The sequence below is a fragment of the Lissotriton vulgaris genome, chromosome 6 (genome assembly GCF_964263255.1).
Source record: "Lissotriton vulgaris chromosome 6, aLisVul1.2, whole genome shotgun sequence".
Lineage (NCBI taxonomy): Eukaryota > Metazoa > Chordata > Amphibia > Caudata > Salamandridae > Lissotriton > Lissotriton vulgaris.
The window spans coordinates 594023471-594049315 of record NC_141694.1 but is presented as its reverse complement, the minus strand read 5'-3'; the positions used below and the strand labels follow the sequence as shown (position 1 = coordinate 594049315).

At 45.5% G+C, this 25845-nt stretch overlaps 1 protein-coding gene across 1 annotated transcript in view; it reads left to right on the top strand.

Annotated features, from left to right (window-relative positions):
* AKIRIN2 (akirin 2) overlaps positions 1-25409 on the top strand; it is a 55500-nt gene extending 30091 nt beyond the window's left edge. Inside the window, exons 3-5 of the mRNA XM_086926599.1 lie at positions 2109-2252; positions 21421-21492; positions 24703-25409. Of these exons, the coding sequence (XP_086782725.1) occupies positions 2109-2252; positions 21421-21492; positions 24703-24713 (227 nt within the window). The 3' untranslated portion in view covers positions 24714-25409. The remainder of the gene's footprint in view (positions 1-2108; positions 2253-21420; positions 21493-24702) is intronic.
* Positions 25410-25845: the final 436 nt, after the last annotated feature.

Below are 25845 nucleotides of genomic sequence, written 5' to 3'. Positions count from 1 at the left end.
GTCTCTTTTTAATATCTGTGTGTCGGACCTAGCCAAAGTCATCAAGGCTTATGGGATGGGCCTTACCTCTTACGCCGATGACACTCAATTGGTCTTGGCAGTAAACAACAATGGAGAAAGGGTTGCAGCTAATTTTCAGAAGGGCACGCTCGCCATCGGTAGCTGGATGGTCAGCAACTGCCTCAAATTAAACTCAGAAAAAACAGAGGTCATGATCTTTGGTAAACTACATCCTTGCTGGTCACAAATCTGGTGGCCCCCCCACCAACTCCAGTTACCAAGGTCAGGAATCTGGGCATTATATTTAACGACAAACTTAACTTCGTCTCTCATGCCAATTCAGTGGCATCCGCCTCATTCCACAAACTATGCATGATTAAAAACTACTGCCATTTCTTCCCCTCAACGTTGGAAAAACTTTAGTCAGCAGTCTGGTTATGTCTTCCAAAGCCTACTGCAATGGACTGTTCACAAACTCCCAAAAGCAGGTTATCCAAAAGCTGCAAACCGTTCAGAACGCAGCAGCCAGAATTCTCTCAGGAACGCCCAAATTCGAACCCATTTCTCATGTTGTAAAGAACTACCACTGGCTGTCAATAAAGAATTGGATAAAATTCAAAACACTCTGCATTGCCTTCAAAGCATCTCGCAACAATGTACCCGAATTTCTAACCAACCACCTCAAAAGCCACACACCCAGTAGGACACCCGGTTCTTCCACTGCCCTTCAGCTAATGGTGCCACGCACTAAAACAGCCTCCTGGGGCGATAGAAGGTTCGTGGTCACCACGGCTAAACTTTGGAATACAGTACCGCTGTAGATCAGATCCTGTCAATCCCTACTTGCATTTAGAAGAATGTTAAAAACCTGGCTGTTCAATCAATAAACTCTCTATCAGAATCCACCCACTGCAGTCCGAAGCGCCGAGACACCCCTGGGTATTTGTGCGCTCTACAAATCGCAAAAATAAATATGGTAGGATCCAAGAAGAGGCCTCCACCTCACTGCATTGGCAGTCAGAAATTGGGTCGAGGCAACCAAGAAGATGTGAAAGCAAAATAGACTGTCACATACATGTTGCTATGGTCTTGCAATAGTCTTAATGAATTGAGTAAGCAACGGATCTTCAATCAATGGGGCATTATTGTAATTTCGACCCTGGTACAAAATATCTATAATAATTTGCAGAACCTCAAAAAGAGTTTGATACCTGCAACTCAGATGTGTCCTGTCTGTGTATGTAGAAAGGAATACCCTGATGCAGAATGGTTCTCCTCTGGAGCACGTGGTAATCTTTGACCATTGATCAAAATACTATCTAAATAACGAACTAAACTTTTACGAGCAATACGCTCAGTGACTTAATCACATTAAAGGATAAATGACAGCAGGTACTTGGGAACTTGGATGACTAAGTGTGAGGAGGCCCTAATGTACCCTTTGGCGGTTGTAAGCAAGGCAAGGTTTTGACTAATACAGTTAAAGTACTGCATAGTATATGCTATACTTTAATTGTACTGTCCAAAATTGGAAAGGTAGGTAATGGACTATGCTTGCGCAGCTATGACCATGTGGAACATTTTTCACACAGTATTGCTCTGCCCGAAGCTAATAAGGAGATGCAGAAATGCTTGGTTCATTACAGAAACAACATTAGAAGGTGCAAAAGCAGTGCTCTTAGAGTCTGGGATAAGAGTACACTGCCAAATTATGCAAAAAATCTCATGAGACTTTATCGTTATGGTGGTACACAGAGACTTAGCTAAACAAATGGGGCAGCTATAGAGACCCAAAAATGGCAGAATGCCGGTTGGACATGAATTGGTTTATGGCAGTGGGCTAGTGTTGTGTGTTTGGGGTGGGGTATGGTGTTGTGGTTGGGATGGCGTGGCTGAGTTGGGCTGGTGTAAGTTGGGTGGTGGGGCTGGGCTGGTGTGGCACTGTGGTGTGACCAGATTGGACTGATGTGGATATATAGGTCTGTTTTGTGTGTGGCAGTGTTGGTGGGGTGTAGCTGGGTTGGTGAAGTTGCTGGTTTGGGGTGGGAGAGGTGGGGGGGTGGGTCTTTGCCACTGTTTCTAACCGTATTGTTACTTTAAACAAAAAGGCACATCACCATCATCCCCGCTGAAAAAAGAGCAGCCGCTTTTTACTCTGAGACAAGTTGGTATGATCTGTGAGCGTTTGCTGAAAGAACGTGAAGAAAAGGTCCGTGAAGAGTATGAAGAAATTTTGACCACAAAACTTGCAGGTTGGTTATTTATTTGGCATTATGAATGTTGCTTGTGTAATCCATTCATGCCACTTAGTTTTGGAGCGCTAAAAAGAGACTTGTGTGCTACTTGGTATACCAGCTTTGCCATTGGTTGAACTACGGAGGTATGCGAGAGCTGTGCTGTACAAAAAAAATTATGTTAATCACCACAGTAATAGTTAGTTGCATTTCATCCGTGGCATTGCTGTGAAATTCCGTCTCTAAAATGTTGGTATGTTTATTTTTCCTTAGTCTTTAGGAAGTAGTCATTGCATTGGCTGGCAGTAACCCATATTCATCATGACCCTAAAGTTTTACTGCAGAGAATGCTCCTTGGCAGGGAACTTAAGTGTCTTCCCCAAAGCAACAAAATAAAAAAATGAAATTTTCCATTAACAAAAACGTATTGTCAGTCCATGTGTGCTTTTGTACCTAGATATGCGGTACAAAAGGGGGTGGTACTGGAAGGAGCATCTGAACCAATCACACTCACACCCAGTCAAAAGATCTGGGTTTAATCCATCACCGTTCTTTAGCCCACTCTGCCACCCCAGTTCAGACATGGCTATATGCAAATAAGTCTGACCCTGTGCCTCATGGGAACAGTCCAGCCCGAACTACCAAGCCATGCCTTCCCTGGACCGGAAACAAGCTTCCGAGGACTGATTTGCATATAGCCATGTCTGAACTGGGGTGGCAGAGTGGGCTAAAGAACGGTGATGGATTAAACCCAGATCTTTTGACTGGGTGTGAGTGTTTGATTGATTCAGATGCTCCGTCCATCACCACCCCCTTTTGTACCGTTTGTACCTAGATATAGCTGCCAAGTAGTTAGGATATTGGTTTGCGTTAAATTCTGTTTTTAGCTATATAACTGTGCTGACTTGTAGTTTTCTTTTTAGCCCAAAAATTGAGGTTAGGCTGACTGTTGCATCACAGTAGTACCTCTTAGTAACTTGCTTTGGGGGCATGTTTTTACGTAAGCTGTGTCCCTTGTCTCCATGGCCAATGGTCTGTGTGAATGAAGTGGCCCAGCCCATGGAGAGGCGACTAGGACTCCAACATGCAACAACGTAAATACAACTCTAGGTATGATATTCAAAAATTTTTAATGCAGCTTAATCAATCTGTCACAATATTTATATGATCTTTACATCAACACGAACTCAAATCATCAAAATCATATACAATGAGTTTTGAAACAATCGGTTACATTAATGTTCAACACATGATTTATATAATTCTAGATTCCAACCCAATGCATTTCGAGACTTGAGTCTCTTCTTCATGGGTATATCTGTAGAAAAAAGATCAAAATGTAACCATTTCATTTGATGCGCAACTCCATGTTAGTATTAATAACACCTGCTCCAACCTACACTGTGACCCAATCACCAGCACCAATGTGTGAAACACACCAAGAAAATCAACTTGCATGGAATCCACGATGGCACATGAATAAAACAACTGTAACCAAAAAGTTAAATCCTCAATCAAATTGGTTGTAACAATGCCAAAACCTATTTAGAAACATCACTCCTTTCTTATTAGTACCTTTGAAAAGTTAAAGTTGCCTCAATGTCAATAGGACTGCAGCTGTATCACTCAATGACGTCTGTGAAACGAATAACAAGCAGAAATATGAATATTCAATTTTGAGAAATACGATCCACTGATGCTCGCTGTACACTTAACGTGCAAAACACAAATCTCATCTTAATAGCTCTCTGTGTGATCGTAAAACAGATACTCTCTCTGGTTATTTGCTCAGTCTGTGGCTGAAACGTTCAAAGCTGCCATACTCTGCGTTCGATCTCTAAAACCATAAAGAAAAACGTCTAAGACTCTCTGACACCATACCGCTTCCCTTGCTCATTGCACCATCAGGATTCAAGCAAGCCGGGCCGAAGACGGCTGTAATGCCAGAAACCGGTCCCCGGAAGCTTGTTTCCTTCCCAGTAAAAGAATTGGCTTGGTAGTTTGGTCTGCCCTGTTCCCATGATGCACTGGGCCAGGGACAGACTAATTTGCATGTAGCCGGGTTCTGAGCTGGGATGGTGCAGTGAGCTAAAAAACGGTGATGGATCAAGCCCTGATCTGTTGACTGGGTACGAGTGTTGTGCTTAATTCAGATACTCTGTCCATCACCACCCCCCTTTTCTGAATAGCATCCATGGAATGCCTGCGTTCGAGGCATGAGGGCTGCTGAATTCATATTTGTGCATAGATCGCCGCCTAGTGTTGGGTCCGGATGATTGCACATTGTTGTCCTGGAAGAGTCTTCGAAGTATCACGAGATAGGTGACTCCTCCACTGGACTACAGTGCGCATGGGCATCCTCTCCATCCCCAGATTGTTTTTTTCCGCCATTGGGTTCGGATGTCTAATCTCTTACTCCAGTTACTTAACTTGTACTCTTTCTGTTCCTAAGGCCAAAAGGCCTTCTTAGCGTCGGTATTGTATCGTTCCGTGCCTGGCCCTTTCGGTTCTTCGATCGGCGTCGAAAAAAGATTCTCTCGACAACTCAGGCCAGACTACATCGACGATGGAACTGACCCCGTTTAAGCGGTGTCCTGTGTGTAATTCGAAATATTCGAACTTAGATGTGCACCCAGTGTGCAACACCTGTTTGTCCCCGGACCACGACGAGTCAAAATGTTTCCCCTGCTCGAGGTTCCGATCAAAGAAGACTATTAAACTTCGACGTGCGGCGAGGCAGTCGGCCCAACAGTCGGCTCCAGCACCTGCAAACATCTTCGATGCCGGGGACGAGGAACTCTTCCAAGATGAGGATGAGGCGGAAGATGACGTTCCCGAAGAAATGTCAGAACCGGCGTCGGAGCAAGACTCCAATTTCGAAGTGGACGAGCCAGGCGAGGAGTTCGCCCACGACCAGGATGTCGTCGAGGTAGGGGACGACGATCAGGCCCTTGCGGCCGTTGATGACGACTCCGGTGGTGAACCGAGTCCGCCCGCAGTTCCGGGGCCTATCATTGACGTTCAGCCCGCTCCGGCTCCGGTCGAGGCAGCGCCGAAAGGCCTTAGCCAAGATCCATCCTTTCGGTCTACAGCCCCGCGACATAGCCAGGCTAAGACCCTTTCAAAGGAGCCATCGGTCGATTCCGGGAAATCGAAACAGACGGAGACGAAACGGAAACTACTCAAAATGGTGGTCGGTTCGACGTCGACGCACGGCTCGAAGGTTGTCGTCTATCCTTCGGCGCCGAAGATGTCCGTCGGCGCCAAGACTGGGACTCTGAAGCAGGGCTCTGCCACCAAAACCGTCGCCTCGAAGGCCTCGGCGCCTGCGTCCACTACCAAGCATGCCGAGAAGGGCAAGGGACTTCCGTTCGGGAAAAGTCTCCAGCCACCCCTCTCGGGACTCAAGGCTGGGCTGGCGAAGAGGGTCGAAGCCACGGCCAAGGACGCCCCGAAGTATTCGTCGACGCCCAAGGACGGAGGCGCACCGCGCAAGGAGGTCGATTCAACGGGCTCAAGCGAGCGGCCTACTCGGGCGTCGAAGAAACACGAAGCCGGCGCTTCCGGTTCGAAGCAGGCTGAATCGACGCCACTTAAGTTTGGCCTTCCGCTCACGGCCCGTCCAAAGACTCAAGAGGCCCCCAAGGTGACAAAGGTGTCCTCGCATGCACAGGTCGTCTATCATGAGCCTTCTTACGACAACCAAACGAAACTGTTTATTGACTCTGAGTCAGGCAGGCTTACCGTCCACAAGCGGAAGATCACGCCTGAACATCCTTTAGAGGGTTACAAAATTCCCCTCAAAAAGAAGATGGCCTCCGCCACCTCTCCAGTTCTTGTTGAACCTCTTCAGGACTACTCGCACCACACTGTTCATTCTCCAACTCAAAGTGAGGAAGACTTAACTGCGGACTATAGCCAAATGGGCTTCTCTTACAATACTGACACTGATCAGGATGTCTCGAATCAATGGTCGGGGGCAGCGGATCAAGGCGATGACCCTGATGACCCCCATACCACCCCAGACTCTCAGTCCTACAATGTTAAACAATCTCCAACTGAGGACACTGCGGCGTTCAATGCATTGATGGAGCGCGCAGCCCTCAATCATGACGTCGAAATGCATGCTGAGCCAGTGGATGAAGACTTCTTATTCGACACCTTCTCCACATCTGAACGCTCCACCAAGACTCTGCCCATGCTTAAGGGGGTACTCAAACATGCCACAGCCATTTTCAAGGAGCCAACAAAAGCCAGGGTTATCAATCCACGGATCGACAAATACAGGCCTGCTCCAGTGGACCCCACCTACATCAAAGGACAGCTCCCCTTGGACTCCCTTGTGGTGGCTAACGCGTGCAAAAGGGCTAACTCTCAATCAACGGGAGACGCTCCCCCTCCGGACAAAGAGTCCAAAATCTTTGAGGCATCTGGGAAGCAGGTGGCTGCGCAGGCCGCTAACACTTGGAGAATAGCCAATACACAGGCCCTGTTGGCTAGGTACGACAGGGCGCACTACGACACCCTAGAACAATTAATGCAGCACATGCCTGATATGTACAGAGAGGCTGCGGAAATGGTTATACAAGAGGGTAAACTAATCTCCAATGCGTCCAAGTGCGCACTGGACGCAGCGGACACTGCAGCAAGGGCAATCAATACTAGCGTGATGCTGCGACGCCACGCATGGCTGCGCATCTCTGGGTTTAAACCCGAGATCCAAACTACTCTTCTCAATCAGCCGGTTAATCCGGACTTCCTGTTTGGACCCGATGTTGACACAACACTCAAAGATGAAAAAAGACACTGAGACAGCAAAGTCCATGGGTGCTCTCCAGTCACAGCAGTTTCGGAGCGGTTCCTTTCGTCGCTCCGGTAACAGGGGAGCAACAAGAGGTCAAGCTCTACAGCACTCCCAGTACGCCAAGGGCAACACGCAGTCTGCATACACTAAAAACACCAGAGGTGGATACCGTGGGAACAGCGCCAAAGGGAGAGGCTGCGGCAATAACAACGCCAGGTCCTCCACTCCCAACAAACAGTGACTTCTTGTCACTGCCCCCGACCATCTAACACCTGTCGGGGGGAGACTTCAGCAGTTCCTGCCACTCTGGGAAAACATCACAACAGACAGGTGGGTGAGGCAACTTATCCGTTACGGCTATTGTCTAGAACTAACCTCCACCCCCCCAACATACCCCCAAGAAGCCGTCCTATGTCCGCAGAGCACTTGCACTTATTGCAGCAAGAAGTCTTCTCCATGCTGCAAAAAAGAGCCATAGAACTGGTGCCTGCCGAAGAAAGGGGTGCAGGGGTGTACTCCCTGTACTTCTTGATTCCAAAAAAGGACGGGTCCCTAAGGCCCATTCTAGACCTCAGACCCCTCAACCAATACATCCTCTCGGAGCACTTTCACATGCTAACTTTACAACAAGTCCTGCCGCTGCTCCGTCAGGGCGACTTCCTAGCCACCCTGGACCTCAAGGATGCGTATTTCCACATTCCCATTCACCCAAGTCACAAAAAGTATTTCAGGTTCACAGTCGACGGTCAGCATTACCAATTCAAAGTCCTGCCGTTCAGGGTCACTACCGCTCCCAGGGTTTTCACCAAGTCGCTTGGCGACTGTGCCAGCGCAGTTGCGCAGGGAAGGTATTCACGTGTATCCCTACCTGGACGACTGGCTCGTCCAGGCAAGGTCTGCCATACAGTGCGGCCACGACATGTCGCGGACCATTCACCTCCTTCAGTCTAGGGTTCTCTCTCAACTACGCAAAATCTCACCTGCAGCCAGCCCATGTGCAACAGTACCTGGGGGCATCAATAAACACCCAGTCGGCCACGGCGCAGCCGGCCGCAGCCAGGGTCAACAGCATGCAAGCGCTCATCCGGAGGTTCCGACCTCCGCAGTCCCTCCCAGCACAGGTTTTCATGCAACTGATCGGCATGATGGCATCCTGCATATTCATAGTCCCGCACGCGAGGCTGCACATGCGACCCCTCCAAGAATGCTTAGCCCGTCAGTGGAACCAGGCTCATGGACATCTAAAAGACCTAGTGTTGGTGACCGGTCGTGCTTACAACTCTCTGCATTGGTGGAACCCACAAAACCTTTGCAGGGGACGACTGTTCCAGGAGCCTGTCCCACAGATGGTGCTCACGACGGACGCATCTCTCCAGGGTTGGGGGGCGCATGTCCTCCACTACACAGTGCAGGGACTATGGACAGCACAACAGCAACGGATGCATATCAATCTGTTGGAACTCATGGCGATCTTCATGGCACTGAAGGCATTCAAGTTGCACCTGTGCAACAAGGTCGTGTTAGTCCGGACGGACAACATGACCGCCATGTATTACATCCAGAAGCAGGGAGGCACGCACTCCCCGCAGCTGTCTCACCTAGCCCAGAGCATGTGGAAGTGGGCCATTCAGAGGAACATCTTCCTCTTGGCGGAGCATCTCCCGGGTGTCGACAGCCAGATGGCGGACCTGCTCAGCAGGCACAGTCATCAGATGCACGAGTGGGAGATCCACCCGTCTGTTCTCCATCCGTACTTCCAACAGTGGGGTCATCCAGACATCGACCTGTTCGCCACAAACGAGAACGCAAAATGCCCAAACTTCGCCGCCAGGTTCCCACACCCGCAGTCTCAGGGCAATGCGATATGGATGAACTGGTCAGGCAGATTTGCGTACGCTTTTCCGCCAGCCCCCCTCATACCTCTGGTGGCGCGCAAACTGCGACAGCACTCCATGACACTCATCCTGGTTGCTCCAACGTGGGCACGGCAAGCTTGGTACACCACGTTCATGGAACTTTCAGTGGTGCCTCACCAGCGGCTGCACCTCACCCCCCGCCTCCTCACGCAGAGCCATGGCGACATTCAGCACCCAGATCCACAACAGCTGAACCTTGCGATTTGGCTCCTGAGGTCATAGAGTTTGGATACCTGAACTTGCCTCCTGAGTGTATGGAGATCATCAAGGAGGCAAGGCGTCCAACTACCAGGGCCTGCTATGCGGCCAAGTGGAAGCGGTTTGTTATTTACTGCTCCAAAAATAACGTTAACCCGTTGGACGCATCTAGGCAAAACATCATATGTTACCTCTTCCGATGCAACCTGGCGTACAGTTCCATCAGGATCCATCTGGCGGCCATAGCCGCTTACCTTCAAAACAGGCAACACCTTTCCGTTTTTAGGGTACCTGCCATTAAAGCCTTTTTGGAAGGCCTTAAAAGAGTGATCCCTCCCAGACACCCCCCTTCACCAGTCTGGAACTTAAATATCGTTCTCACCAGACTCATGGGGCCACCCTTTGAGCCACTCCATTCCTGTGACATACAGTTCCTCACCTGGAAGGTGGCCTTCCTAATAGCTATTACATCCCTGCGGAGGGTCAGTGAGCTGCAAGCCCTCACATATCAGGAACCCTACCTGCAAATCCATGCGAATAGAGTGGTGCTTCGCACCAACCCTAAATTCATGCCAAAAGTGGTTTCGCAGTTCCACATCAATCAAAACATAGAACTGCCCGTTTTCTTTCCTAACCCAGATTCGGTGGCAGACAGAGCACTGCACACCTCAGATGTCAAAAGAGCTCTCCTGTATTACATCAACAGGACAAAAGACTTTCGAAAGACTAAACAGCTATTTGTTGCATTCTCTCCACAACATAAAGGCAACCCTATCTCCAAATCAGGTATAGCCAGGTGGATTGTTAAATGTATCCAGATCTGTTATCAGAAAGCTAAACGCACACTAACAGCCCCCCCCCCCCCCCCCCCCCCAGGGCGCATTCCACACGCAAATTGGGGGCCTCCATGGCTTTCCTGGGTAATATTCCTCTAGAGGACATATGTAGAGCAGCCACATGGACCACTATACATACATTTACCAAACACTACTGCGTAGATGTACACTCCAAACAGCAAGCTGCTGTAGGTCAGGCTGTTCTCAGGACTCTCTTTCAGACTGCTGCAGCTGGCACGGGCACCCGCAAGTAAGGAGGAAACTGCTATTTATTCTATGCACAGATATGAATTCAGCAGCCCTCATGCCTCGAACGGAATATGCTACTTACCAGTATGCATCTGTTCTTGGCATGAAGGGCTGCTGACATTCATATCGCCCGCCCTCCTCCCCGGTGCCTGTCGCAGCTGCAGCTCTCAGAAGCATTTTCATGCCTGGTCATCACTTTCAGTATTACACTCCATCTCTGCCACAATGGCGAACAACAATCTGGGAATGGAGAGGATGCCCATGCGCACTGTAGTCCAGGGGAGGAGCCACCTATCTCGTGATACTTCGAAGACTCTTCCAGGACAACAATGTGCAATCATCCGGACCCAACACTAGGCGGCGATCTATGCACAGATATGAATGTCAGCAGCCCTTCATGCCAAGAACAGATGCATACTGGTAAGTAGCATATTCCCTATACTCCAACATATCTGAACTCTAACCTCCTGCTTACCAAATGTTTCTACTGTCCACTCCGATATCTGCTCCGCACAAACCGCAATCCTGTGTTACCCTCACCCTGAAAACACGGCGTTTTGAATTGCCAGTAAGACTTCCGCTTGTCTTCAACGCACCATGTGATCGCATGGCGATAAACATCAACGACCGACTCGTCGCGACCCGATTGCATTTTCGTCCTCTATCAAACTTTTGATCTAATCTACATTTTTTTTAACTTGCTTCAGCACCATTCCTAAATGAAAGAACTTACTATTTAATAAGAACTGAGCAGAACCGAGTCAGTAGTGTAAGACGAAAGACCTCCACTAAAATAAACAAGGGACTAAATCGCGAACTCTAATTTCCGAAGTGTCCTCACAGCAACTCTTCATTTGCCAAGTCTGCAAGAGGCAAATGGTGTCAACAGTAACAAGCACTGACAAAGTCACAAGTTTTGACTACTGTACAATGGGACAAGCAGACCTACAAACGCCCAATCAGAACAAAATCAGTAATAGTTCCATGTCCATACAGACCATTGAATGAAAGTTGGTACACAGCGCACTCTAAAATAAAGTTTTTATCCTAATATTTTGATGTGTGCAATGTTGGAAACATGCCTACTGAGCATATGTAAACTGTCAAATAAAGTGGCCCAGCCCCTGGAGAGGCGACTAGGATTCAAACATGCAACAACGTAAATACAACTCTTGTTATGATATTCCAAAAATTTTAATGCAGCTTAATCAATCTATTTGTCACATTTATATGATCTTTACATCAACACGAACGCAATGAATTTTGAAACAATGAATAATCCATTTTGCCCTAGGTCTTTAATAAAATTACGTATGTATTTAATCCAAGGGATCTTGCCGACCCCATCCAAGCTCATGCGATCATTTAAAATCTATATATTCAGCTTGGTCTGTTCCTTAGTCCAAATCCTGTGTCATAAAAGCATTGGTTCCAATTTGATGAGGTCTGAAATAAAAGGGAGACCCAGCTCCTCGTGGCATATGTAGGAGGGTGTGGATGTGGGGGCTGACGAGATATAACGCAAAAAAGAATTCTCCACCAGCTGTAGTGGATAGGTATTAACAAAACCCCGCACTCCTGCCCCGTACATTGTAGCTGTGTTGCACTTTGCTTTGTATATTTGCAAAAGCTCCACTGGCAGCGTCCTCCCTAATTTCTTGGCTAAGGAGACTAGGGCTGTCATTGTTCTAGTAAACGCAAGTCTTTTCACGTTTAACATCTGAGACCACGTATCCTTTTGATTTACTAGGATGCCAAGATAGGTAAAATTCTTGGTGGTGGCTAACTTGTTTCCATCCAGAAAGACATGATAAATGTCTTAGAGACCTTAATGCTTAACCCGAAGTCCTTCATAAAATCATTGAATGTATCCAGAGCCTTTTGCAAGCCATTTTGCACACGCGCCATTAGGACTGCGTCTTCCACGTAAAGAAGGGCTGGAATAGGTCGCCCACCAGCTTGAGGGTAATCTTGACTCCGGTTAAGCAGTACTTTGCCAAGGCCATTTGTATACAAATTAAAAAGGAAAGGGGCCAGGACACAACCCTGCCTGACCCCTCTTTTGATGGGGAAAGAACTTGTACGTTTACCACCCTGTCCATAACTGACACTGGCAGAGGTTCCTCTATGTAAATACTGCAAGAAGGCTAACATTTTTGGATCCACCCCAATATCAGCTAGGATCGCCCACAGTCTCCTGTGCCTTAAAGAATCAAAGGCCGCGGTAAGATCCACGAACGATAGGTGCAAAAAAACCTTTTTTGCTCGTATATATTTACCCATGAAAATAAATAGGTTAAGGCTTTGCTCTATAGCGCCTAGCCCTTCTCTGAAGCCATACTGCAAATCAGAAATTATCTGGTTTGCCTAAGCCCGATCTTGCAGCGATCCCCCTTCTTGAAGATTGGAACAATGATAGATTCCACCCAGGTCTTTGGTATCGATGTCTTGGTACTAGCATTTATAACTTGGGTTATGGGAGCCCAGAGTGAAATGTTGGCTTTAAATAAATCAACTGGCACTCCGTCTGGTCCTGGAGCCTTGCACCCTAGGCTACGAGAACGGGCTTGGTGCACTTCATCCAGGGTAACTTGTAGCTCTCCCTTATTAACATGAACTGGGGATAGTACGGGAGGTTGAGAATCTGGATTGTTTTGTCTGGCTGAAGCCTTCTCATGCAAACAGTTATCAAAATCCAGTTTGCTGTTCTTAATTAATTTTGTAATAACAACCTTGGGATCAACTTTAGACCACTGTATGGTGTAGCTGTTCTTACTGCTCAATTCAAGGTCGCCTAATACCGGATAATTTTGTTTAACCTTCCCCGTTCTACGGGGAGGCAGCGTAACCTCAAAACATAGCAGAAAGTGATCACTCAAGGCGTTGTCCCCAACACAAAAAGAAGATACCATAGCTGCAATTGAGGAGGAGGCTAGGATAAAATCAATTGTGGATCCCAGACCAGGGCCATTAAAAGTACAAAGCATGGGTGTACGGGGAATAGTCATTTACAAAACCCAGATCATTAGATAACAGGAGCTCATTAAACAAAGTGTGACAAATGTGTGTCCTTCCCCCCTGCTCCCCCGGGCATCATTCTCAAGTCCACATAATCTGATATCCACACAGTTACACAAGGTACCATTAAATTCCCTAAACAAAATTATCATAGTCTTTGATGCCCGCATTACTGGTTACAGTTAATGTCCTGGTTAGATTCCTAATTACAATACCCAGTCCCCAGATGGGACATTATTATAAAAATCTACGAGGACCATGCATGGAACTGGACTCAAAGAGTTCCAGTATATGATAGTAACGTTCCCATGCATGAAGGGCTATACTTTCTATCTCCAGCATGTTGGAAATGTACGTGCAGAGTCCACCCTTAGGTCTACCCCTTAAACCTTTAACTGCAGTTATCAAACATCTTAAAACCGTTGATCTGTATGGGGACTAACCACCACCAACATGTCGACTCCTGCCATGACCTCACACCATATACAACACACAGGGTAGAAGGGTCACAGGGAAATTTGTGAGACCTGCCCAGGTTACAATCACCTAATATCTACTATGAAAAACCAAAATAAACCTGGGGGTCTACTATTGAGTGAAAGTATACTCTCAAGTAGTAAGACTTGTGCCCAACAGTTTGGTGCAGGTAGATTAACTCTCAGTCTTAAACAAAATGCTCATGATCCAACACACACAACCACCAGCAACAGTAGGTGAGACCCAATGTCCAGAGATGGATTCCCATCAGTCTTGTTAATGATCAATATTATCATCTGGTCATCCAAAGGTTGGGAAGGTGTCTCTAGATCATTGAGACAGACAATATCCATACTCGTAGACCATATGTATGACCATTAAATGGGAACGAGTGCAGTGCAAAAAAAGTGAATGTGAGATTAAAAATAGAATAGAGGACAAATAGCGAAAAACCTTTAATAGCTATTGGTCTCTTTCTGATTAAAAACAAGAACAGCGCAAAAAAGCAGTTTCACCAAATAGCTGCATAAGGGCCGACATGTTTCTGCCAAACAGGGAACAAACTCCCAGGGCTTTCTTCAGGGCCTCTGTTGTAAACCATTTTTTGCCACTGCATGTGCGTACTACATATAAATAAACCATATACCAAATCGTGAAACAATCAAACCATAAAGGATATGTATTACTATTCCTCCATGTCAATTGGTGTAATGTTCACCTACAATAAACAAACAGTGGTGTCAGTGTCTTGGATATGGCAGTATGCAAGAATACAAAATAGCATGCAAATTGCCTTACTCACCCATAGTGACAGGGGATAGGATCTCACCTCACCTGGACCAGGCTCAGGATAGGGGAGGCCACTCGCTGTGAAAGTAAGGAAATGGGTGCTTGATAAAAGAGCAGGGTATCTGATTCTATTCCTTGCTCCATAAATCTATCACCTCTCTCTTTACTTGACTTACAGACCCCTTGCTAATGCTGCTCACCCACAGGCTCACCCACAAGCCATCTGAGTGGACAACTGTTCTATAGCATGTTTTAGTTAAAAGGACCATTTGTAAGGCACTTTTTCTAAAAACCCTTTAAGATACATATAGGCAAGCTGTCCTTCCTCAACACACTCTTAATAGGAAGGAAATCACTAACATTCTACAAGTCAGGCAATATACCTCCTTACCTCTCCGTCGTTTCCTCAGACTGGACCGAAGCCTGGGGGAGGCAACGTGAGGGGGAAGGCAGGATTGATTTATACATGAGAACACCTGTAGCGTAAACCAATCAGAACGCTTCCAACTCGGTAATGAGTGAAATGTGCTTAGTTGTAAGTACAGTCATTGCATTTAGACAAGGAATTATTAGAAAACTCATTTGAATTCGGGACTTACTTCATTTTGATCGAGTAAGGCAGGGATAACTGCGGGTATCGAAAAAGCCAACTTCAAATTGCGTGGTCTCGCGATCGTTATCCGATCTCATCAACGGTATGGAACTACAAAATGACCTTATCGCGATGAGCTCGGATAACTATCGCGAGACCGATTTCAAATTCGTTTTATTAAGGAATGTCTTTTTGTTACATGATTTTGAAGCATCCTTTAGTTAAAATAAGGGCGTGGACTCCAAAAAGTTCAAGGATATATTTGTTGTATGTGTACTGTGATATATTGTTTGTGTATATATTGTATATAGGTATGAGATGTGTGTGTATATATACATGTTAAAAATCAGTAAAAAATTACGTATTTTCAATATTGAAAAAGTATGAGGGGGAAATAAATAGAAAAGAAACCTCAACCCTCTCCCTTGGTCACCATTTTTTGAAGACTTAAAAAATTTAGATATGTTCCAGAAGAAAATAAATTCTTATAGATTGAGATAATTAAATGTATCTTTATCCCTTATAGGCTTTCTTTAATTTTTCCCTAGGCATAATTTTTTAGTAATTTGTGCCTTTCTCCTGGGAGAGCGAAGGATTCTGGTGTCAGTGGTACCACAAAAGTCCCGCAACAGTGGCCAGCAAGGAAACTGGCAGGCAAGAAAAACAGTGATTAGTGCGTTCCACGCTGCGGGGGCCAGGCGGGCTCCTGTAGTCCGTGGGTGCTGTGTGCTTCTCCCTCCGAGAGCAAAGGATTCTGGTGTCTGTGGTCCCGCAACAGTGGCAAGCAAGGAAACTGGCAGGCAAGAAAATTAGCGATTACAGCAATACATCAGACATTTAGGCCTGCACCAGGTCAGTGTGGCACCAAGCCACAAACTTATCCCAGCATACTCTGGTATGGACGGATTCCTGGCTTCCAGGATCACATCATCTGCTGCTAGAGAAAGATAGGAGATTAGCCACTGGCGCTCAGTCTCAAAGCATAGAGGTGTAGGTGGTACAAGCCTGACTGCAAGACCCTGCCCTGCTGCTGTAGCAGACAATTCTCCCAAAGCAGCAGCAGCAGCAGCCGGATTGATGGACAGATGCTCGGACCCAGAAGTTCCAGGTCTTGCACTCTTGTGGCACAATCCAGAACTACTTGGACTGGTCTTTCCTGAAAGTTTACATAACCCTGAGCAGAGGGAGTAGCACGAAGGCGTACAGGAGTCCTGCGCTCCATTCCATGCAGCATAGGAGAGTCATCTTGGGAAATAAATGCACAAAAGTGACATCACATTCTCCGTGATACGAACAGATCAACCCATGCTTCTCCCCATTGATGGAAGGCCTCCATATGCCATCGGGAATGGTCAGCTAGCAGCCCAAGAAGCCTCAGCCATTATCTCTGAGACGCAAGACCGAGGTAGGAACATCATTGTTCTGCAAAGGAGGCAGGTGGGATTTCAGCTGGTTGATTGCCACCCCAACGATGCCAAGAGGTTTGTGGGCATCTGGAGGTGATCTACAACGGACTGTGGCTAGTCTGCCTTCAACAGCCAGTCATCGAGTTTGGTGAAGACTGGTTGGTACTGTTGACATTCTAAGATGGGCAGCAACCACCGCTATTACCTTTAGGAGTACTCCAGGGATAAACATGAGGCCGAGAGGGAGCACAGCAAACTTAAAATGCTTGTGACCCACCTTAAACCACATGTAACACTGGGATGCAAAAAGAAGTCCTGCAGGTCCAGTGCCACTATCCAGGCTCTGTGATCCAGGGCAGAGAGAACCTAAGCTAGCGTGAGCATCATCAGTTTGTCCTTGCACAGAAAGAGGACAAAGATCTGTCCTTCTGCAGTCTAGGAAGTAGTGGGAATAACTTCTAGATACTACTACTGAGACTGGAACCTTTTCGAGGGCTCCTTTGGCAAAAAGAGCCTGTGCCTCCTGATGGAAATGATTCTGTGAGCTGCTCTGATGTAGGTGACGGGGACACTAACCCAGAATTTAGGCTGGTATCAAACCTATTGGAATTCTGAAGCCCTTGTGCCAATTTTCTTAATCATAAGGGTGTTGGGTAGCAATTCATTAGTATCGCCATATGGGTGGTTTTGATTAGTCTGAACCTTAAGGTTGGTGTATTGCCTGTACGTGACTATGCTATAAAATGTCATGAGTTTGAGAATTGAAAATTGGCTGCGCCACATCAAGAGAAAGATCTGCTTCTCTTCAGGTGTAGATGAATGTGGCTCCGAGTCAGATACCACGATTTGCTCCTCTTCTAGCAGCAACATTCGCGGACCTGCACAGATTTCAGCACTGAACCCAAAATTAGGACTGACTATGGTGCCGAACTCGGAGCTGGTTTAAGGGCGCAGCCTGTGCAGAGGTTTGAGACACTGGCAGTAACCGGACTGGATACCCCTGCAGATCCTTGGGGCCTTAAGGCACACCAAAGTGATCAGTCAGCGTTCCAAAGTTTGACGGAATGACCTTGAACGGCTTCGATCTGCTGCGATGTTTCTAATGGACCTGGTAACTCTGGGTACATCGGGACCAAAGACTGAATCTGTTCCTTAGTAGAATGGGAGTGTGGCCTAGAGGAATGGTACCTTCTCTGGAGAGCAGCAGGCAAGGACTCTTGTGCTTTGCCTTTGTTGTGCCCCTAACCCAAACTCCAGAGACTTAACTTATGGGTATCCTTCACAGACATCTGTTTGACAAGACCATAGGGTTTAAGCCTTGTAGGGACTAAGGGCCATATGTATCAAGCACTAATGCGTTCGCAAACGCCGAAATTCGCCAGATTGTGGCGTTTTCGAACGCATTAGTGCTAAATGGTATGTATCAAAGATCTGCGTGCAAAATAAGGAATCGCAAAATTTGCGATTCCTTATTTTGCGATTGCCTTTAAGGAGTCGCAAATTACCACCAACTTCATGTTGGTGGTAATTTGTGAATTCCTTGAAAAATGCACTTTTTCACATTTTTCAAAGTGCAATGTGAAGCACATACATGCCCTTAGGGCATGTATGTGCGCCACATTGAGGAGTGTGGCTCAATGGTTAGAGTGGCAGACCCTGATGCAGAGTTCTGGCCCGGGACCAGGGTTCAATTCCCGCCTCGGCGGGTCTTGGGCTCAATTTCCTCGGACCTGATCATTCTCGCCTCGGTGCCTATTCTAATCATGGGTCCCACGCTGCAACTCTGGGCAATAGCTTGCTTAACCTCCACAACGGCCCCAACAGCGCTAGGATGCCTGGCTTCACCCTGGGGGTGCCCAGGAGTGGAAACTTCACAGGGAAAGCCAGGAGGGGTTCCACAGCGGTATGAGTAATAGCGCCAGGAAACCGCTTGGTGACAGTGCGCTCTACAAATACCTTGACATTTACATTTACATGTGCACCCATGCTTATTCAGGGGTGCAACAGGGTGTCCTTTGGACACCCCTGCACCCTTGAAATTCTCAATTTGCGATTCTCAAATTGCGAATCGCAAATTGAGAATTAATTTAATTTGCGTGTTTATATAGCGCTAGAATCACTCCCGGGGGAGTATCTCCGCGCTTCGACCACTGCGAAGCCCTTCCTGGCTTCCCTGAGAGATGGTCCCTTAATGGGTATCTCCAGGGTGAGACCAGGCATCCCCGGCGGTCTGGTGGGGCCGTTAGTGAAGATGAGGCAAGCTAATGCCCAGAGTTGCCGAGTGTGATCGCTGATCAGAGTGGGCACCGAGGCGAGAGAATTATCGAGTCCGCTGACCCTGGTCCAGAAACCTGCCGCGCCGGGAATCGAACCCTGGTCCCGGGCCGTCCTCTGCTCTCGGGTCTGCCGCCTCTAACCAGTGAGCCACACTACCTCACAATAACTTCCAATTCATTCCGATGGGCCTCCGAGCCCATAGAAATGAATGGGAAAGTATTCCTTAATTGTGATTCGCAATTTGCTAATCGCAATTAGGTAATACTAAGAAATAGCTAAAAAAATTCGATTTTGTACATACATCCCTATTTGCGATTCTCAAATAGCGATTTCTAAAAAATCGCTATTTGAGAATCGCCTTTCAGGTTGTTGATACATATGGCCCTAAGTGAGGGCATGTTCCCATGCACACTGACATTTTTTTAAAGAAAGATTCGCAAAAAATGGACTCGTCTGGAATGATTGAAATGTGTATATAGGGAATACCTACTCCGCCAATAATACCAGCTCACGATGACTAAATGTAGACGTGATACTAGTTACCAAATATTAAGCTAAAGTACACTTGGACATGGACTTGATTTTGTGAGGGGGAAAGATAATGTACTGAGACATGCCTTGTGGTGATGTTGATTCATATTGTTAATAAAAAATTATTTTAAAAAAAATGCGCCAGAGAAAGAGGAGCTGAACTCTGGCTCCACATCTGAATACACAAAGAAAGGAACTGATTTCAGCACCCATTGGTGGTGCGTATGTAGCTCCATTCGTCACTTTGGAGTGGATGATGTTGTGGCGCTACTCAATGGCTCCACTTATTGGTGGAGTGCTTTGAGTTTTGTGATCCTGGGTATAATCACAAGGCGAAGAATCTCCAGTTAGAAGTATCAATCAGAAAGTAAGTTTAACTATTAACTAGTTACGGATGTATAAAGATGACCGGTTCCACCTTTCGAGTATGGGCTGGAAAATTAATGGTACCGAGGAATCTCACACAGGAGAATGGGGCAGAGGGCGCTCTAGAATCAGCATTGAATAACCCAGGTAGTGGCGCACTTTGATAGCAGGTTCGAGAGTTCCGGAAGAAGCAATGGTGTAATACTTTAATCATGACCTAAGAACTTGATATTTGACTGATTGTGAAGTTTTAGTAGAAACGTTTAGAGTGCTGCTCTCAATCTTTACTGGTAGGTGCGTTGTCTTGCTGCCAGGTAGTACTCAATCAGTCTTGAATATTTTGGCACTTGGAGGCTTGCCTTTGTGCACGAGGTAGTATTCTTAATTCACCCTGATAGACCAGAAGCTCGGTCATGCAAATGTTTTTGGGTTTGTAAGCTATCTCCGATTCAGCTTGTTATACAGTACTCCATCACAAACTATTGCCATTTGCTATCCAGTCTGTTATGCAATATGTTGAAATGTTTGTTTATATATTTTTTTCTTCAGTTGGTCATGTGCCTGGTTTGAGAGTGCTCATGCCCGTGGTCCTGTCAAAAGTATTTCCTGTATACCCAGCTCGAGTGGTAATAATTCACGCAAGTTGACCGATCGGCTCGTTTTTTCGAAGATGTAGGACATTTCAGTACAAATGGGCATTACCAGGTTGGGATTGTAGGAGCATTGTTATAATCTACTCCCCGTTCTTTGGTGGCATGCTCAATGCCATTTATTTTTATTTTCATGAAGGCTACTTAGTCCATTTTTGCAGTAACTGCGATAATGAAGAGAAGATAGTGGCGATTTGTTGTACCTTAAAATACTGTAAACATGTGGATTACAATGTTCATAATGCAAATGCTAGCTGACGCATACCTAGTGAAAAAAAACTGAAAGTACCAAGTTAACTGATTTGGCGAGAATCCTTGTCTTCGTTTGTTCTCCGATTTGCAAAGGCTTGGAAAACCTCTTAATGATTCATATGACTTGGCCACTAGTTTAGTAGGAATAACCTGGGTACGGGCATGGCTCTTCGGCATATTGCCCCCCCATTATTAGAGGCATGGCTCTACAGTCTGCCTGAGTATGGCTCTTATCTGGTGATCTTGGCAAGCTATTTGGTATGAGAGCTTGGTAACCCATTTTTGGGTGAGAGCATTTAATAACCTATTGGTATCTTCTTTCTGTTGCCTGGCAGTTAACATATCCTAGGCACCCTGTACATAAATCTAGGGTATAAGCAGTTAATGTGTCATCCGCTGAGAGCAAACTCTGTACAACACCACCTTTATGTAAAATAGAACGGTTAGCACAATCATGTTATGGCAGCATGCCTTACTGTTAGCCACATATGCTTAAACCCTGGGGTAGCTTGTGTGGGCAATTGGAACTATGCTCTATAACATCAGTCGTCATATAATTTGGAGATGGTGTAATTCAGTAGGGCTGCTTTGCTTATCTATCCATTCTGTTAAAATGTGTTTGTGATTACTCATGTAAGCTGAGCTGATCAGCGTTTCTGAATGCAGCATAGTTTTCATGTAGAGGTGCACATCTTCCCGATAATCTGTGGAGTACTATACAAGGCACTGCTGTAGTTCAAGATATTCTCAATTTGTGCAGTTCTCCCATGCGTGAATTTGTTTTTAAGAAAGTATTTACATCCTATTTGTTAATGTTTTTTGTAGAACAGTATGATGCATTTGTGAAGTTCACACACGACCAGATTATGCGACGGTATGGAGAACAGCCTGCCAGTTGTGAGTATTTGTTTAACACTTGTGTTTTTTTTTTTTTTTTGCATGCTTCTAAAGTTTCTTTCAGATAACAAATGTGTTTCTCGACCAGCTTATAAAAAGCTACTAGGTTGTCATGTGTTAGGTATTTTTGCACTCAAATCCCCACCCATTTCACCCTAGCATTTAGTGCCACATCTGTAGTTTAGAGGTTGTCTACACCGAGTATTCCCTTCCAATACATTACCAAATTACATTATTGTTCCTGGAATACTGAGCTTCTTTGTTGCTCCCCTGATGTAAAAGCAAATTAAATGTGTCCTGTCCATTACTTAGGTTTTACAGATTGAGATTTTAGAATGTGTTGAAGGGTTGTTTTTATTTCTGTAAGAATCAGTTTTGTTGTATTTCGTTTTATTATTCAAGAAAAGTACAACATACCACACCTGCAACCAAAATATATTTATCTAGTATGAATTGTAAGATGTTATTATCATAACTGTTCTGGTCATGACATTTTTCAAAATGCTAATAAAAAAATAACACAAAAAAGACAGATCCCAAACACTTCCATCCTGGTGACTACGTTTGCTGTTGCCACTATGCTAATGGCCTCGTCAAGACTTTCTCGTGGCTGAGGCTTCTGGAAGAGGGGTGGCTACAGTATTGGGCAGTGTTTCTTTTTTGGGTGAAAGTCCCATACTTTGCAACACAAAAAGATGACGGGCTGAATGCTGAACATTGTCAAACGTTTACCCCCTGCCACAAATGTGGGATAAATCCTTTTTTTTATCACAATGCCTCCCCAATTTGGATGCAGTCGTATGCAAACCAGTCATGATCCAGGTCCTCCCTGGACTAGAAACAAGCACCCTGGGACCGGTTTCGGTATATCACCCCTCATCAGCCAGTCTAGCATGAATCCAGTGCCACAGTGAGCATGGAACCCACACCTAGGAAAAACCCTTCCCCCCTTAGGGGTGAATCAGTCTTGACCCTGCTCTCCATTCACCTTAGTTAAAGGTAAAGGCTTCTTCAGTGGCCCTATAGTTTTGGTAGTCCAATTCAGCCAGAAAGCAGTTAAGCAGAATTGCAAAACGAGCGGAGAGATCTCCATATAGGGCGAAAAGCCAGGTCTTTAGGGCTTTTCTAAAGGAAGAGTGCAATTTGATACAGGTCAGATGATTAGGAAGCACGTTCCACAGTCTTGCTGCCGTAATCAATCAATCAATAAAAGCTCTGTCTCCCCATCTCTTCTGAACTCTTAACTAGGCACTGTCACCAAATCCAGGAGAGCTGAGCGTAGATTTCTCCCAGGGATATACCAGTGAAACATCGCCTTGATTCCATCCAGGCTGCCTTGGTAAAGGGTCTTGTGCACTATGCAAAATGACTTGAACATAATGCTTTTTTTAAATTGTGGCCTAGTGCAGATCCTGTAATCCATTGGACACCGATTGTCGTTTAGAATATCCAAAGTAAAACTAATGAGCGCATTCTGCACTAACTACAGTTTGACTTGGGTGGTGGTGTTGTTGGTATGTATATAAATACAGTGCATTACTGTTGTCGATCATTGACGTGTCCAACACCAGGGGCTACTCGTTTCTGTGCCGAGGGGGGGATAAAAGGAAAGATTTGCATCCGCATTCTAATGAGCCAGAAACAAGTTGACTAGGTGTGGATAGCCTGCTGGTCCAGTGAGAACCCGCTGTCCAGATCACCCCTAGATGCTTTGCCTGCTCTGTTGGAACTGGTAATATAACTACAGTGTATCAGGGCACCAATTATTATTCCAGATAAACGCTTGTGTTACAAAGAACAATTGGATTTGGTCTCTGTATAGTGCTTGGCTCTTGGAATTGGTCCACCCTCCTTTTGTCTATTTGAAAGACTGTTTGCAGACTTTCAATTGATTGTGATGTTTCTTTTATCCCCTATTAGCATTGTTTGCATTCTGGCTGTTTTGGGACCGGGAGTTAGGCTGAATATGCAGTGTTCTAGAGTTAGCTAATATTCACAACATACTACTACTTGCATGCATGCATGTACACCCTGCCTTCGAATGTTGCCGCAACTCTGGGCATTTCCATATCCTACTTAAACCCAGCTTGTTCAGCGTTACACTTCAGGCAGGTTGTTACACTGGCCCGATTCATATTACCTATTGACGGGTGGGGGGCCGGGGACAGTGTTGTGGGTGGTTGTAGTCTACACGTTTATGTGCAGTACTCTTATGGCAACGCTGAACTCTTCATTCAGTTCCAATGTGTTAAGGCTAGCCAGCCAGCACGACGACTGTCGAATCTTAGGCAACACCTAATATATTTTGAAATCTGATGTTTACATACCACTCAGTAGCTGGAAATAATATTATCCAGTACCTTTTATTATTCAAAACCAGTTCGCCTAACAGTGAATACAGTTCCTTTTAAAATGTTGTGGGAATGAACAGGATTGTGGCATACCGGTATAGCAGCTTGGAAACCCTCAACATTATAGAAAGGGCCACGCTCCCTGCAAGTGATAATGGCAGTGTTTTTGCTCCTTTTATCAGAAAGGGACTTGTGTGATGGATTGTTAAGGTGTCCACCTGTGTGCAAATGTTCAAAATTAACAAATGTAAGAATAGTTTCTGGTCCCGCAACTCCGTGGCCAGGTACCCACAAGATTATCAGAATGAACATGGAGCTCAAGTACCAGTCACTATGAAAGCAACTGTCCTTTTGCAGCTCTACCTGAGATCCATATACATGACTTCCTCCTCATTACCTGGGAAGTCCCAAATTCATTGCAACTGCAAACTGAAGAGATCGTCGGTGATAGGATTGTGGTATTTAATTCAACAGTCCTAAACTATTAGATGTTTGCCTGTGGTCCAGTTATACAATACAAAGCTGAGAAACAAGCCATTATTCCAAACCGGAAAGGTGCATGGTTGAATGGTGCAGAGGATGTGAATCTAAAATTAAATTGCTCTCTTCTACATGTTCCTGAGAGGATGGGTGATTGAGATTGGAATCGATTCCAGGAGACTAGTTCTCTGCTAATGGCCATCTGGACGTATACATTAATACATTCCTTGGTGGTATTCATTAGTCTTAAGGACTGCCCATCCTTGAGGATAGTTGTAACATGTTTTCATATTAACAAATTAAATGGCAGTATTACGCAGCAACCATAGTTTAACATTGGTCTTGTAGTAATTTAATGCCTTTTTCTCTTTATTTTCAGATGTTTCATGATCGGGGTTCTGCATTTGTGGGCTGCCCTGCCACCAATAGGCTGCTGTTTCCAGTTAAACCCTGCAGTTATGCCATATTTCCTATCTTATTGCACCCCTGTATATGCAGGAAATTTCAAGCTTCTGTCAGTGGCAACTTATCTTAATGCAGCAACTGGTTTTGGAGTGCCCAGATATTCGTGCCACCTGGATGTGAACTCTTGCTACCTGTAGTGGTAGCCTCATTTGCTCTATCATTGAAATGTGGTTTCCTATGCTAATATGTTTAAAGAAAAGGATTAAATGCTGGTATTCTAGAACATGTCATTTGGTAATGTAAATAAAAATGGAATGACTCTACTTTTCTGACTGAGGTTAGTGTGGTAATCGTACCAGTGCACTACGACAGAGTTGTGACCACAGCCCTGAAGTTGGAATGTAATCCCAGGACAATTTTAAGAAAGTAGCCTGCAGTACTGCCTGTAAAAGGGCATTTGTTTTTTTGGGATATCATTTTTTTTTTTTTTTTGGGAGGGTTTGGGTATCGTGGGAGGGTGCAAAGACTGAGATGGGTTTATATGATTTCCTTTTTTTGTAGTTTTTATTTATTCTATCAATCTTAAACAAATGTTTAATGCTGCTTTTTTCAGTGTATCATTGTTTTACTGCCCTTGTAGTACTGGAATTTGGTTTGAAAAATAAAAGGTTTGCTTCTAAATTTGATTGTGTTGGATGTCAAATTCCAATAAGTGTCTTGCAAAGTTCCAGCATTGCCACTTTACCCTGCACCATGTTCAGTTTTTTTTTCCTGGCACTACATTTTAGTTCAAGAGTAAGCATGAAGAACATAAAATACGTTTCTTAAACTCAGATACGCAAAGCCATCGTCCCGTTACTGTCAAAGTGGATAGTGGCATTTTGGATTTCCCTTTCTGCAGATTTCGAGGAGTCACACAATATGGTTATAATTCTGCAGTGGTGAATATTGGCTCCACATGTCCCGTTAACAGAGCAGTGCTATCGGGATTCAGGAAATTCTGGGGTTGGAATGGTTCTGTAGCTGTGATCAAACATGCTACTCCTGATGGAAGAAAAACAAGCATTTGCAATGCAATAGGTCTCGCATTTACGCGAGTTTGAGCTATTGACATTGC